The sequence below is a fragment of the Glossina fuscipes genome, unplaced genomic scaffold (assembly GCF_014805625.2).
Source record: "Glossina fuscipes isolate IAEA_lab_2018 unplaced genomic scaffold, Yale_Gfus_2 1, whole genome shotgun sequence".
NCBI lineage: Eukaryota > Metazoa > Arthropoda > Insecta > Diptera > Glossinidae > Glossina > Glossina fuscipes.
The window spans coordinates 3,888,368-3,904,398 of record NW_023998415.1 but is presented as its reverse complement, the minus strand read 5'-3'; the positions used below and the strand labels follow the sequence as shown (position 1 = coordinate 3,904,398).

The window sequence follows — 16,031 nt, the reverse complement described above, 5'->3', positions numbered from 1 at the left end:
GCATACCAATGAACATTAGAATCGCGACTAAGACACAAAATAAGATAGTCCACCCAAATTGCTCCGAAGAATAATCGCCAATAACCACTCAGTGAAAGCAATTTTCCAAATAAGAACAAATTAAATTAATCGCAGATGAACTGAATCCCTTACAAATAAGTCAAGTTTTTGCGTTATCTTTTAAACGGACCCGAACACCAAGATGTTTACATGAGAAAATTCAGACCCACATCAAAATGATAAGAAGATTTAAAAAAGCTGTAAAGGCCTTTTATAATTTGTGATCACATCTGAATCTTGACTTTATGTTTATTATATGTTACACGCTTTTTCTTATATTATCTCTATCTTTACTGTCGTTCGCGATTGTATCGAAAGACGCTTTTTAATTTTACTGACAGATTAATTATTAATTATAGTAATGATTATTATTGTATAATGAAATTGTCATTCATAATTATTATTATTAATTAATAAATTAAACTTAAACTTAAAAATATGCAAAAGAAAACTACAATCCGAGCTATTTTTGTACAAGCGCTTAGTATATGAAAATAGGTTGGATGAGAATACAACCTACTTAAGCCACGATTTGGTAGTCGAACTGCTGTTTTTGCCTTTTTGGCCCCGTTTTATGTAAGAGAGCGAAGATCCTTCGCATAGAAAAATTTTCGCTATTAAATACATCTACTCGCATGTTAAAAATCCAATAAATGACCTATGAACAAATTGGTTTTAAATAAATAATTACTATAATAACAACAGAGATGTGCTTTCACCTTAACACGATGCATTTTCGATACGCTTTTGTGCGTGCATACGTGTTAAGTAAAGATATTTTGCAATATATGTGACGCACAAAAACCCTCAATAAAGTGAATTATTTCGTAACAAAAATGTTAACTAACTAAACTTGATTTGGGTACGATGGCGGTAGCCCAAGAAATACGATTAATTCAAAAGGGAAGCGTTAGAAAGACAACCACACGAGTAAGGAATATTCCAGTGCAGGTGCAGGTGGCCAAGTTGACATGTGTAATCGTTTTGTAATACATCGATTATTGAAATTTTTAAAATAATGTTTGTTAATGTTTAGTCTTTTATGTTTAAAAATGTTTGCTAAATGGATTGAACAATCTTTCAATATAAGGTCGCGATTATTATTCTGGGAAAATCAAAATTATTGGTCTTACACGATGTTACTAATGAGAATTGACAAAAGAGCTTTAAAAAAAAATCGCCAGAACACGACTTAAAAGCACGCAATACATTGCTGATATCTTTGAAGACTTCCTCTACACACATTCAAGTTTGGGCAACGTCAATAAGAGCCCCGTAGAACAATTTTGAATAATTAGTCCGTAGAAGAAGTTGCATCTCTGATTTCTGCATTTCGTTTTATTTTACTTAAAAAAATTTTTATATAAAAACTATTGAATTTAACAACATATATATATATATATATATATATATGTATTTTCGTCTATCTATGACTTAATTAACTTTATATCTACCTATTACTTATTATCTATTATATATAGGGTATATATGGTGTATGTTTGTGTATACGTAAGAACTGATAAAAGATAATTAATTTTGTATTTGTGTACAATTGACTGATGTCTTCATTTTCGGTGTTGTATTTTTACAATAATAATTTAGAAAAGGCTTAAAATGAATCTTTAAAATAAAATAAAAAAAAAGCTTACGTTCACAATTTTTTGTTAAATAGTGATTAATAAATAAATTATAAATAAGAATAGGACAGAAAAACATAATTGCCGTTATGATAAACGAACATTTATCATCAAATATATACAACATACAAAAGAAAAATAATAAGCAGCTAGAGATGGGCAGACGTGTAATTAAGAAAATTTTAAATCTAAATTAATTAATAATTTCTATTGCTCTTACGCAGGCAGAAATCGCACATTTTGGTTTATTTATTTATTTTTTATTTTCGTTTTTTTTTTTTTGTCTTTTTAGAAGTTTTCTAAAGTATTTCTCACCAACAAAAAAAAATATACTTTGTTATCAAGTGTGCCGTTACAATTAATATAAGAGTATTAAAAATCTTATATTTAAGATTAAGGCACATTATAGCGATGTAATTATGTCTTTGATTAATTGGTCTTCAACAGCAGATACGATAAATGCATTGGCCGGGAATGCTTGTAATGCGCGCGTGAAGAAGTGTTAGTCAAATTTCTCTTGGTTTGGCATACAAATAAAGAATTTAGAACAACATTGATTTAAAAGAATTGATAGTTTCGTTAGCCAGCCGACTGGGCGATATATTGTCATTAAATAAACTGGAATGCCTGAGAGGATAATTCCAGTGCCTATGCCGACTGCAATTGGAGACTGGAAGACTGATGATACTACTAGAAATATACAGGTGATTAAAAAAATAATGGGCAAAGCCAAATTGACCCGTATTGGTCTCTCGATTTTAGGCTGCTTATAACGAAGCCACAATAACCCCGAAACGGATAATAATGTAAAAAGAGCTTCGACATAGCTTACATAGTTGATGAGCGAGTAAACATCTTTTATAAACAAAAGTATAAGCGTAAGAATACACTAAAATTATAAACAATTGACAAAAAATTTAATTTAATAAAGATTATCGGCATAAGGAATACGTTTAAAATGAAAACTTACCAAGAATATTAATGATGGTATCGGTGTCAAACAACTGATATTAATAAGTGATATGGCAGCGGGTAAGTGACCATTACGGGCTCCCACAAAAAATAACCGACTGGAGGCAAAAATGGCTCCATTTAAAGAGCCAAATGTTGAGCATGCTACAAAAAAGGGTATTAGCCATGACATAAAGCCTAACATTTTATCTCCGAAAGTTACGGCGACAGCATCGGAAGCTAAAATTTCGTCTGCCGTCAGCACCGAGAAATAGGCAACGTTTGTAACGACATAAATAATCGTTACCACTGGCATTGAAATACATATCGCCTTAGGTAAATTCTTATAAGGGTCCCTTAACTCTTCGGTAACAAAATTCAAATAATTCCAGCCCGAGTATGAAAATAAACCGTTATAAAAAGCTAACGCTATAAAACCAGGTGTTGTTAGTGTACCATCCATTGGTGAATCCCAGTGATCGGCATGGCCTGAGAACAAATACCAAGCACCAGCTGCTACGATTACTAATAAAGCGAATACTTTGGTTCCAGTAAAAATATCCGTTACTCTTGTGACCCATTTCACGTTGTAGCAATTGATGACAGTTAAAAGGCCTAGAAAAACAAGCAACTTTCATTTGTAAATTTATTTTAAAAATTTGATTACTTACATGTAATCATAGCTGCTAGTAATTGTACCGCCTCAATAGGGGCATCACAGGAAGGCCAAAACGGTTGCAATAAATACTGAGCAAATGTCAATGCGGTAATTGCATTACCTGTTGGCACGAGGATCAGCAATGCTACCCAGAGATAGAGAAAAGCCGCCAAAGGACCAAATGCCGCTCCTATGTATGCATAATCACCTCCTGATTTTGGTATCATTGTACCTACAAAAATAAATTACATCTTTTAGATCATTAAAATATTCGAAAAAACACTGCGTTATACATATATCATAAACATTTATCTATTGCAGTATGTATACTTTTAAAAAGGAGAAAAGTATTTTATTTTGTTTAACGAGAAAACTAAAAAGCTATGCATGGGTTTACCCTATAAAAGGCTTGAAAGGAAGTTCTCCTCAAATTCTAATCTAATAATAATTTCGAAAATAACAATGCAACAAATTTCGGGCATCCTCCAATACGTGGGCTCACATTTCTTTGCATAAAACTAATGTGTTATTTTTGATATTAGTTTGGCGAAAAGGAATCCATTATTTTTATATGAACTTTCAGGACTTTATTTAAGATGCTTCGGATTGTCCGATTTGGGTCAAATATGCACCGTTTTGTTGTATGATTTGTTGCCATTTTAAAGGTAACTTCAAAATGCCTCTCTCATAGAAGTCCTGGTCTTTATTTGCAAAAAACTCTGGTAGTCGATTTTCACAATCCTCCCTAGATTCCAATTTTTTATCATTAAAGAAATTTTGCAATGCAAGAAAAAGATGATAATCGCTTGGTGCCAAGTCCGGACTGTATGGCGGATGCATTAAAACTTCCCAACCAAGCTCCCGAAGTTTCTGGCGAGTCACTGTAGATGTGTGTGGCCTAGCGTTGTCCTGGTGGAACGCGACACCTCTCCTGTTGGCCAATTCTGGCCGTTTCTGGTCAATCGCTATCTTCAAACGGCCCAGTTGTTGACAGTAGAGATCAGAATTTAGCGCTTGGCCATATGGAAGCAACTCATAATAAATAATCCCCTTCCAGTCCCACCAAATGCATAGCAAAACCTTCCTGGCCGTTAGTCCTGGTTTGACCACCGTTTGAGGTGCTTCACCGCTCTTTGATCATGATCGTTTTCGCACAGGGTTATCGTATGTGATCCATTTCTCATCTCCAGTCTCCATCCGTTTAAGAAATGGGTCTATCTCATTCCGTTTGGCCAAGGCTTCGCAGATGGAAATTCGATCCATCATGTTTTTTTCTGTTAATTGGTGTGGCACCCAAACATCGAGCTTCTTTTTGAATCCAGCTTTGTGTAAATGGTTTAAAACTGTTTTATGGTCGATTTTTAGCTCCTGGGCGATGTTACGACTGCTAACATGCCGGTCAACTTCGATCATTTCTCCGATTTTATCGACATTTTCGACGACCGGCCAACCTGTGCGAGGTGCATCTTTAACATCAAAAATTCCTGAACGGAATCTACGAAACCAAAATTGCACATAATTGGCTGTTACAGTATCGGAACCATAAACACCATTCACAATTTTAGCCGCCTGGCTTGCATTTTCGCCTTTGTCAAAGAAAAACTGTAAAATGTACCGAATTTTCTCTTTGTTCACTTCCATTTTTAACACGCTGTAACTCACAACTGAATGCACCAAACAAAAAACAGCAAAAGAATTTTTTTTACTACGAAATGTCACTTTTCCAACGAGCATAAATATGAAATTGTTTGATCGATACTTTACGAGAAATCTATCAGTGCAGCCATCTACCGAAAAAATAATGGATTTCTTTTTCCCCAAACTAATATATTATCACGAACACGATTGAATGACTGTGTTCAATGAAATGGTGTAGAGTACATATAATGATCGACTTTACTCGTCTATAATGCTCTTACTTGTTTTTTAATTATTGTTGCACTTTACGTGAATTTTTTTTTTTTTTTTTATTATTTAAAAATAAAAATATTGTATTAAATATTTGTGCGCTATTTACGTACCTACGGCTGCATCTATCAGAAAATATGTGACAGAGATAAAGAACTATGTCGCATCTGCAATCCCTCATGCAATCATTTAAATCTAAACATATTGTTACGGAATTAGCCTTTCTTCATACGATCCGTGTCACAAGGTCATGATTTTTATTTACAATCAATTTGTTTAAGGGTAGAATTACTTACAGTATACTTAATTTGACAGCATTCTTAACTGAAACTTTCTTTTCAACTCAGAGGTTCTTTTTCCAACTGACTATGCCTTTCGCAAACATTCTGTTTGTATACATTTTTAAAAACATATTACTATTACCCACGTTCATGACTTCATTTTTAAGCCAGCAACTGCGTGACTCACCACGAACTTGCACTTTGGTTTTTCCCTTTCTCGGAAATTTACTTTCTGGGAAAATCAATTAGTTGGAATAAACTGGATTTGTGGTTTCCGTAACAATATGTTGTATATCGGTCACATCGATTCATATTATTAATTAATTAATCATGTTATTAATTAAATTTAGTGAGCAGAATTTTTTTTAAATTTATGTAAATAGACTTTATAAAGACTGTCCTTCTCTTGTCTCTAACGTAAGGAGGACGTCTTAAATATTAGAGCGTAGGGCTTCATACAACAAAATGGCTTTATTTATGACAAGTTCGATGAGAAAGGGATCTGAAATTGTCAAACCAATAGGTTCTGAAGAGAAGGGCTCCCATTAAAATTTTAAGTTTATAAATTTTGCATTACATTATGTTAAAAGAGACAGTTACATATTTCAGTTTTCTTAACTGAAGACATTTAAAACACAGTTATGTGTCTTTTTATATTAAGATTTATAACACCATATCTACACTTTAATCGACAATCTATAATTTCTAGAAAATGTTTTCGTCATGTTAGCCTTGTTGTTTTGAAGGCAAAGGAGTCAATTTGGACTTGGATTTTAAAGCGAACGATATCGATATCGACTTGGATAAATTCATGGTCTAAGCAAAATACGCTTTTTCTGAAGCCTTCAAATATCTGCAGTTACTTATTGGTAGCGTTCAAAGACTTTAAAACTGACGATGTGAAAGATTATCAAGGCATAGAGCTCTCTTCTATTCACCTCTACAACTAGAATCGCACTCACTCAACCGTTCTCTGAACTCTACAACAAATCTTTCCTCATCTAAATCTGTCTTCATGTACAAACTATTCTACTCATCATCCTTTAAACATCTTGCTTTATGTATATCCGTCCTTACACACTCTAAGTCCAAGTCCTTTTCTGCATCTGTTATCATTTCTTCTCAATTCCCTGTAATTCACATATCGAATCCTTCAAAATAGGTCATCATTCCTTCTCTATCTTGTCGTGGTGCTTGTGAAATTTTGATTGATTCTGCATCGATAAACATATTAAATGTATAATAGCTATCGTCTCCTTTCCACGTCGGCAATCGCCTTCTCTTATATAATAATATCGAAACTCATATTAATTGTGTTGGAGCATTGAAAGACCACCTTTATATCTTGTTTGGTCGTTGATACCTCTGCAAATAATATTAAGGATTCTGTAGCTTCTAAATATACGGATGTTAATCGGAACAGAAGCACGCATCGTCGAAAAAAACATTATTTCAACCAATCAACCAATATAGTCCAACCAATCATTTTATCCGCCTGACGTCCAATTGATAGAGTTATTCCCAAGACTAGAGCAAACAAGTATTTAATTGCCAATTGTAGAGGATACCTGTACTAAGCGCACTGCTTAAGATCGATTTATTAAAAGACAATGGACTTCAACGAATCTCGTTGAATTACGTTGTGGCGTTTGTTACATCATTTCTATTAGATGAAATTTAATTAATTAACGTTCGTAGTATCCTCCTGGTGGAACTCGTCAATTTCAACTAATTAAACTTGTATATTTTTAAACTCAATCCTAAGCTATTTACTCCTTCTTTCGCCTTCTTTGCAGGAATTTTAATAATATTTATTATTTAATTCCGATATCGGTATCGAGCAATATTATCAAAAAGCATGCATTCCGAATTCTCTCATTTTCCAAATCATTGATTCGCAAAATTTGCTTATTTACCACTATCTAATAGCACGCCACTTCCATCCTACACTTAACTACATATAACTTCATAATTTTTTAAGCTACGGACGTACATTTGGACGCTTACAAGCGTTTTTGTTTTTCATAAATAAATAAATTACGAATTTGAAGAGCTCATCGATCCAAAAAAAGATCTGCGTTTACTGTGTCGAGTATGTGCCTCAAACGACGTTACCTCCACACGTTATTTAAACGAATCTATCTAAGTATCATACTAAAAACGCCTTTATGTGCTGGACGAGCAGTAAGTTGTGATCTAGTTAAGCCTGGCAACATTTGTCCTTTGAACAAATGATGATAACAAAGTGCTGATCTGATCTGCAGGTCTAAGGATAGCGAAAAGCATTAAGTATCTTAAACGGTAAAATGTGAGATAAGATGAACTGCTCTACTTACTTTAGTGGGCTATTGCAGAAATGCGAAGGAAAAGACTTTCGACTTGACAACTGACATTTAATAAGCAATCTTGATGTGGTAACTACCCAAGAAGACGCATTTTAAAATGTTGCATTGGAAATGTTGTTCTTTCCTTTATGACTAAACTCGGTCTTAAGGTTGCAAACTTACTTAACAGCAGTAACGAACAAGTTAGATAATTATATTCGCTCGGGACGGTGAATCTTTTATGCCCATCACTGTTATCCTAAAAAAGCTCTATAATATAGAGTGAGCGCAGGTGATGTTTTTCTATTTTCAAAATAAAAGTTTTTTCATATAGGTGTGTAGACGTTATGGGCGTGTCCATGAAAAAGTTTACGTCACTTCCAAATTCTTTTGCAAATTTGTAAGCGATATATGCATTTTCACTAATGGGGAAATATTTACCACAAATACTACACAGTTGCGAAAACCTGACAGATGGACAGACAAACAGACGGGCATGTTTAGGTGCATTCCAAATTTGAAACTGACAAAGAATTTATATACTTTATGCGGTTTTTGAATCTTGATCCTGCGCCTTATAAAGGTGTTGAAAAAAAAACTAAATTTTGATACTTTATGATATGGGGTAGGTGAGGTCAAGTATTTTCCTTTATGTAGAAATGCTACAGTGTCGCCCATGCAATATGTGTTCAAATTTTTGTACATTTATCTGCTGTAGATTATGCGTAATGATCATAAAACCCAAATTTTTTATTCCCCATGAGAAACAGAAATGTTCGCAGCCTACGTGCTGTGGACGTGCCCTTCGACCTATTCGGGCCTTTTTCAATTCCAGTCTATGTGTAGGCAATGCCAACGTGTCTGTAAAACTTTACGTCGATTGATTTGTTTTTGCGCCCAAGAGAATGTTTACAACAGACATTGTACAGACGGACAAATTTAAATCGATTTAGAATTTGATGTTGATCAAGAATATATATACTTTGTCTCTGATGCTTTCTTACGGGCGTTCCAAACGTTTTGACGAAATGAATATGTTCCTCATTTTTCGGGGATGGGTACAAAAAACAAACGCGCATACCTGCCTTGATGGTCGGCTGGCGTGAGCGTGTGTGGTGAAAATAGCCGAACGGTTTAACATTTCACTATCGACGATATCCTCGGCAATGACAGGATACACTAAACATAGTAAAACAATAAAGAAAACAACAAATAAAGGGCGGACGGGATTTTAAAAATATTGATATCTGTATGATTGGCGGATAAATGAATTAAAATGTTCAATTTTCGACTAAGAAGAAGGCAATCTTTTGTATTAACTAATCGAATCAAAAGAATAAAAATTGTTAAAGTTATGCTGCACGCCGTTTTGAAGTATTCTGTGTGTTGGGTAAAACACGTTTAAAGTTTCAAGTACTCGTATATCGGCTTATGTGCGGAAAATCGAAATATTACGAATCATTTTAGTCAATACGAAAAAAATTGATTTTCCGAAAAGTTTATCTTCGTTTCCTTTCTCTTAACATACTCGCAATTATTTTAAAAATCTTGTTACTTATAAAAACCGATTCATTAAATATAATTGAATAACTGCATTAATATTTAATAATACAATGAATTCCACAGCACGAACCGAAATAATTTCTTAATAACTTTAAATGATCGTCTGATCGACATTACTTTCAGAAAATTGCATAAGACAGACAATCTAAAATAAAAAAAAATAAAAAATCACTTAATTAATTTTTCATTCATTTAGCTTGTATAAGTATAGCGTGTGAAATATTGGTAATGAATGGAAAGATCGCGCAGATTTATCTTATAACGTGCCCGGTAACTAATAATCTCAAATGGCATGAGAAAGTTGTATTCGATTTTTGAATACTTTACGTTTTGAATAGCACCCCGTTTTTTCTTTTTCATAGCTTTTTCAGAACTTGGTTTGAAAAATAAAAATTTTCGCTTTCCGTCTCGTCTTCTTTCGAATTTCCGACGAGTGATTAAAATCGAAAAGAAATAGGGGAAGAGAGTAGGCACCTGAACGAATGTGATTTCATCGACATAGAATCTTAGCCTTATCAAGATAATGTACGCTTTGTTCAGTTTGTAACTATGGATTTCTTTATATTCCAAACAGGCTTTCGAAGTGAGAATGGGTATGAAAATCATACAAATTAAAAAAAATTATAAAAAAAATTTTAATTACGTCCCTCCTTCCATGCTCAAAATTTTAAAAGGCATTTAGAAACGTCACGGGCAAGGTGTGTTTTTAATCATTTCAATGAGGTTGTTTACAAAAAGTCATGAAAATTGCATTTTTATTAAAGGAAAAGACTGGACTATTTTTCATTTTTGCACAAGTGCTGTAGCGCGAATATTATCATTCGTAAGGAATGAGCAAGAAATGTACAGTTTTCACTTTCGAAAGTGAAAGTGCTCTCCGCTTTTCTTGCATCGTCCGATTTAGATCTTTTTCAACATAAATTTGCGTGAAAGGGTTTAAAACGTTTAAATCCAAGTTAAAGCTGATATCTTCATTTTTGTAATCAGGAAAACGCATTACACAGTCATGCTCAAACTGATGATTCACAATTTGATGTACTGATGATTGGATGGACTGAGGTCTTTGAAGTTCCCTTCCCTACACCCCTGTCTGCCGTAGAACAGAAGTTTCCATACACTTGCATTTATAACATTTATGTAGAAAACAAACATTTCAATAAGCCTAACATATTAGAACCTTGATACCGGTGGCCAGTTTCTCACGAATTGCTAATTATTATTTCGATTATCTTTATTTATGACTTTTTCTTAAAACTTGCGCTGAGATACGAGACCTCACGCGTTATATCAGCGTTAATTGTATCATTTATGGTTTTGTTTTCAGAATCATTGCCGGAATGTATGAGGGCAAGATGAAGAGTTTTCGTAGCGGAAAACAACTTTTTTAATTTTCTGTCAATTCATCAATACTTAACTATTATTACAGTTTCTTTAGATAGGAAATTTCGCGCTATTTATGCATCCAATGAATTTCTTTAACTCTGGGATTTTTCTTTTCAATTTTTCTTAACATTTTCAATTTTTGCAGCTTTCTTTTGGATATTACATACACTATGCCTCCAGTCTTTAGCGTTGGGTATAAAAAGTATAAAGAAAGCTACAGAGACCCTATAAAGCATATATATATACTTGATCATCGTGAAATTCTGAATTAATTAAGCCAGCTCTGTCCGTCTGTCCCTCTGTGTCTGTTTGGTGTTTGTTTTTGGCACTCTACTCATCGCAAAATTGAAGATATTGTCTTTAAACTTGGTAGACCCACTGGAAGTTTTCGCGCGCAACTTGGTATTGAAAATGGGCCAAATTGGTAAACACAGCGACATGATGGATTAGTTTTCTCTTAATAATACCAGCGATGTGAGTATCACATAAAACGACTTGGAGAATAGAATGCAGGAAGGTAAGTGAGTTAATTCTAAATTCATTGTGGTAGATGTCACGACTTAAATCGTTTCTTAAAAATACTTTCGATTTAGTTATCAAATGAAAGGAGTTGAAGAGTCGAGTGCGATGTGTCAGTTGCAATTTAATTATGGTGGGCATTTAATACATAAAGTCTTGGGGCGTTTAGAGAAAACCGATTTCTTGAACATTAAAATCTTAAGTGGACCCAACGTTTATGTGGTAGATATGCGAGAATCGGCCCCGCCTAACATAATCTTCTTACTTGTATAAGGCTACGATTTTAAAATAAAAGTAAATTTTTCGCGTCTTTTTCTTAAATCTGTTAATAAAGTTTTGTGTAAAGCATGTTTTATTTATCTGTCCATGACTATGCGCGGGAGATTGACTTGCTTCGCTGTCCGCATAGCTCATTTCTTGTTGTAAAACTAATTTCCCCGACGTGCTACTGTGATGGCATAGTGGTTTCATCAGAAATACGAGATAAGGTTATTCACCAAAACGGCACAAAAATGGTTTAATAAAATTCATTGAAAATAGAAGAAAAATATTTTTAAAGTTTGGTGAAAAACGCCGACAATCTTCCCTTCAAGACAATAAAGCGCGGGTACATACGTTAATTTTTAATACCCATTATTTAGAATATTTAAGCGATGAATGCAATGATTGCAGCGATATTGTATCGTTTACAAAATGGTATAAGTGTTAATAAGACTCAATATGTAGCTGGAAACATTAACCAGAGACATCGAAATATATAGATGGTCTGGCATTTTGTTTACAATTCAAGCTAGAAGATTATTAAGAACATTTTGTGTTTCTGTTATGAATAACATTACTAAGAATATTAATTAGCAGCCATGGCACTACTTGTTCTTTCATTCTCATTAGTTTTATAGGGACAAATTCTATTAGTAGTTTCTTGATATGACGTCACATTCTCTCAAATGCTTGCAAAGCAAAAGCATACGCAAATCCATGTTTTGAAGTGAGTATACGCTATGGTATACGCATAAGTGTGTATGTAAGAATAATAAGCCAAACAGTATATACCTAATGCTTTTTTTACACGGTAGATACATTCGCAAAAATCCGTGTAAAAACAGTTATTGGTTAAATGGAAAAATAGTAGATTGATTCCAGGTTTAAAAGAGCAACTCAAAAGTAGAATAAACAATATTAAAAAATTCTAGTTAACGGTAACTGAAGAGTTTATAACGTGCTTACACAATTTATTGCATTAAATATATTATTAAAAATTTAAAAAAAAACAAAACTAAATTGAGTAAAAAACACGTTGCGTCTCTATACATAACTTAGGGAATCCCACTCATATACGCATATAATCAATTGGTCTAACTGAATTGTAAATAATAGAGGCGAAATTACAATGCATATATGTGAGGAGTGAGAATGAAAAAATTCATAAAAATATTAAAAAAAAGAAAATTGAACAGAAAAATTCATTAAAAAAATTAACAGAAAATTAAAAATCGTGTTAACAGAAAGCAATTCGTGTAAAATGAGAATATTGTTTTTTAAATCAAATTTCGTGCAAAAAAAATTCATGTATTTTCCATAATTCGAATAAATTATGTCGATTATATATATATATATATATGAGCGGGATTTTCCGAATTTTGCGTAGAGTAAAGACGCATATAATTTTATTTTTATGATATTATCATTATAATTTTTTAGTGGATAAAAATATGTAAGCACGAAGCTCTTAAGTACACTCTATGACAAATTTTTAATGTTGTTTATTGTACTTCTCCGTTGCTTTCTTAAGCCGGTAACCAAGCTACTGTTTTTGCATTTAACCAATATCTTTTTTGCAGGAATTTTTTTGGCAAAGTATCCATCGTGTAAAAAGAAAATTAGATATATAATGTTTGGGTTTTTTTTCATACATACACACTTATGTGTATACCATAGCGCATATTCACTTAAAAACACAGAGTTCCATATGCTTCTGGTTTACAAACGTTTAAGAGAATGCGACATCTTATCAAGAAACTATTAACAGAATCTTTGACCCTTACAAATAATGACAACAAAAGAGAAAGATGCCAAATGGTTATTAACAACTTTACTACTGTTAATATAAAAAAAGTCCGTAATAATCTCTTAGTTTGAATTTTGAAAAAAAATGCCGGACCATCTATATAACCATATGAGGTCGGGTTATTCTCAACGTACACATCATTCTCCCTTTCTTTCTCTCTCTCTCTCTCTCTCTCTCTCTCTCTCTCTCTCTCGCTCTCTGTTTACCTTACTTGCCAATCCGCATACATGCAGCAAGTTTAAAATTTTCTTTAAAAAATATACAATAATTCACGCCGCTGTTGCAAGCACATCGTTCAACTTTATATAAAAACGTACACTCAAGTCGTATTTGCATTCTGCAATCATTGTTATAACAGCTTTTCTTACGTGGCCGGCTGTGTGAAGCGGCTTTAAGAGTTCTTTTCTTGATTATTCCTGATTATGAGGTAAATTCAATTGATGTATTTTAAATAATTATGAAACGAGCTCGTGAACCCCAAGAAAATATAAATGAAGAATTGCGCAAAATGAATGGTGCTTGGACATTATTCACAAGATATGTGTATAAGACATTTTTCCTATAACGGCATGTTAAATCGTATCGACATGAATATGTTTGCATGGCATTAAATCAAATAAAAGTTGAGAACCACCCTAAATAAGGTGACAATTTTTATATAAATTTTTAATTAAATGAATGTAAAGCAATTGTAATTGTTAATTAAATGCTTTTTATTAAAAATATCAAACGAACCAATGCCTGTAAAATGAAAATAATTGCTATTAGTGTTCGAAAAGAACGGTTCTATACCGACCCTATTAAGCATTATCATAATGCAAAAAATACCGAAATGTGTCATCTGCAAAGATATTGACGATAAAAATGAGTCCAGTCGCCTAAGTAGCGACCGAAATGAGAGAAAACATTGGATTGATCTCTTAGAAAATTAAATGATGTAAAAAAGTAATATTTCTTATAGAGACTACTTGTGGTGATATAGAAATTCCCGATGTTTTAGATGTATTTCGTCATTAGCTCGTAAGCATAATGTAAAAACAGAATCATTTAGGTACTTTATGAATATTTTGAATGTGACCGATGTGAATTGAATGAATTTTATATCGAAAAATATTTAAAAAATATTAGCATTAAATAATTTTTCTACTATTTGATCGAAAAATTTGCTGCTGAAGACTGCAAAGTAAAGCTTAACGAAAGAGCGAAAATTTAAAAAGGTTAATTGCTGCTATGTAAAGGCCAAGAGGGGCTCCTTCTGTACACAAAAATTTCCAAATTATTTTTTTGCAAAAGAAATAAAACCTCTTATGTTTAAAACTCGTATAATGTACACTGATAAAATGCATGCTTCATAATTATGCAAAATAAAAATTATTTTCTTCAAAAATTTATTCGATGTTAAAAGCGCCAACTATGGTAGTAACAAAAATTATTCAACAAAAAAAAAAACAAGATCTACATACGAGATTATCCAGTTATCCGGAGTCAACTGTAGATTCCGAAAACACGGATAGTCCAGTCGAATATCTGAGTAACGGATCGTTTGCAAATACCTATAAATGAAGAAATTGTAGTTTTTTTTTTTATTGTTTCAGTTTCTTCTCTATTGAGGGCGTGTTTGCGAAGAGAAAGCAGCCAACGTGTCAAATTCCAGTCTCTTCTTTTCACTTTTGCGATTGTGGCAACTCCACAAAGAAAGTGAATCAAATTGATTCACATTCGTATGTCGTCTCGAATTTTAGTTCTCAAGTTGCTAAAAGCACAAATATTGAACGGTATGGACGAATTTATATTAATTAAATACAAATGTATTTTATAAACTCTGTCTCTCTGTATGCTGCAATTGAGATAATATTAAAGTTCCGGAAACCTATCCTTCGTTTATAGCGAAACAAACATTAAAATGTCGGCGATCCCTAAATATCCACCATTTTAGGTGAATGTATAAAAGAGGTATAGTGTTAGCCTGTTGGTGGAAAAAGCTTTTAATTATACAATTTCGTTAACCACTATTCATTCACATTCATGATGGATTGCTTAGGAAACTGATTTCTTTTTCATTCACTTCTTTCATTTCATTTCAGGCGTACAAGTCTGAGGCGATTCTAAAAATTTTGAAGTGGATTCATTCATTTTATTAATACAGTTTTATTTTCTTTGTAACTTTTCTCCTCAAGTGCAGAATAAATAGACTTTAAAATGTGATGAAATATTAAAAGGCACTTGAGTAAGAGAATTCAAATAATAAATAAAGATATAACTGTATATAAAAGAGAAGTATTGTTTTTAAGTAAACATCTGCATGAATGAAACTTACCTAATTCGGCGTAGCATAGAGCTCCGAGCATACTTAAAACGCCGCATAAAATCCATACCACAATAGATTGACCAATCGAGCCGGAATACTTTAAGACACCTTTAGGACTAACAAAAATGCCTGCACCGACTATCACGCCGACAATGATCGCCACACCATCTATAAGATTTATGCGCTTCTTTAATTTTACACCCGAATCTTGACTGCAATTATCGGAATTTTGCTTATCTCTGACTTCAGCGTTCGCTGGCATTTCGAAAATTGGTCTTGGTACCAGTTCATCGCTAGCTTGCACTCGAGCCATGGAGAAGGTTGATTTTAATTAAATTTACGTTGACTTTAATTCTTATGATTATGCAGTC

At 33.0% G+C, this 16,031-nt stretch overlaps 1 protein-coding gene across 1 annotated transcript; it reads right to left on the bottom strand.

The window, feature by feature from the left end:
- Positions 1–1,966: 1,966 nt before the first annotated feature.
- Positions 1,967–15,986, bottom strand: LOC119631491 (Y+L amino acid transporter 2). Its single transcript, XM_038023752.1, has 4 exons — positions 15,670–15,986; positions 3,320–3,538; positions 2,668–3,263; positions 1,967–2,586 (listed from the first exon to the last, which is right to left on the bottom strand). The coding sequence occupies exons 1-4, from the start codon at positions 15,971–15,973 to the stop codon at positions 2,200–2,202; spliced, it is 1,506 nt and encodes a 501-aa protein (XP_037879680.1). The 5' UTR covers positions 15,974–15,986; the 3' UTR covers positions 1,967–2,199.
- Between the last annotated feature and the right edge of the window lie 45 nt (positions 15,987–16,031).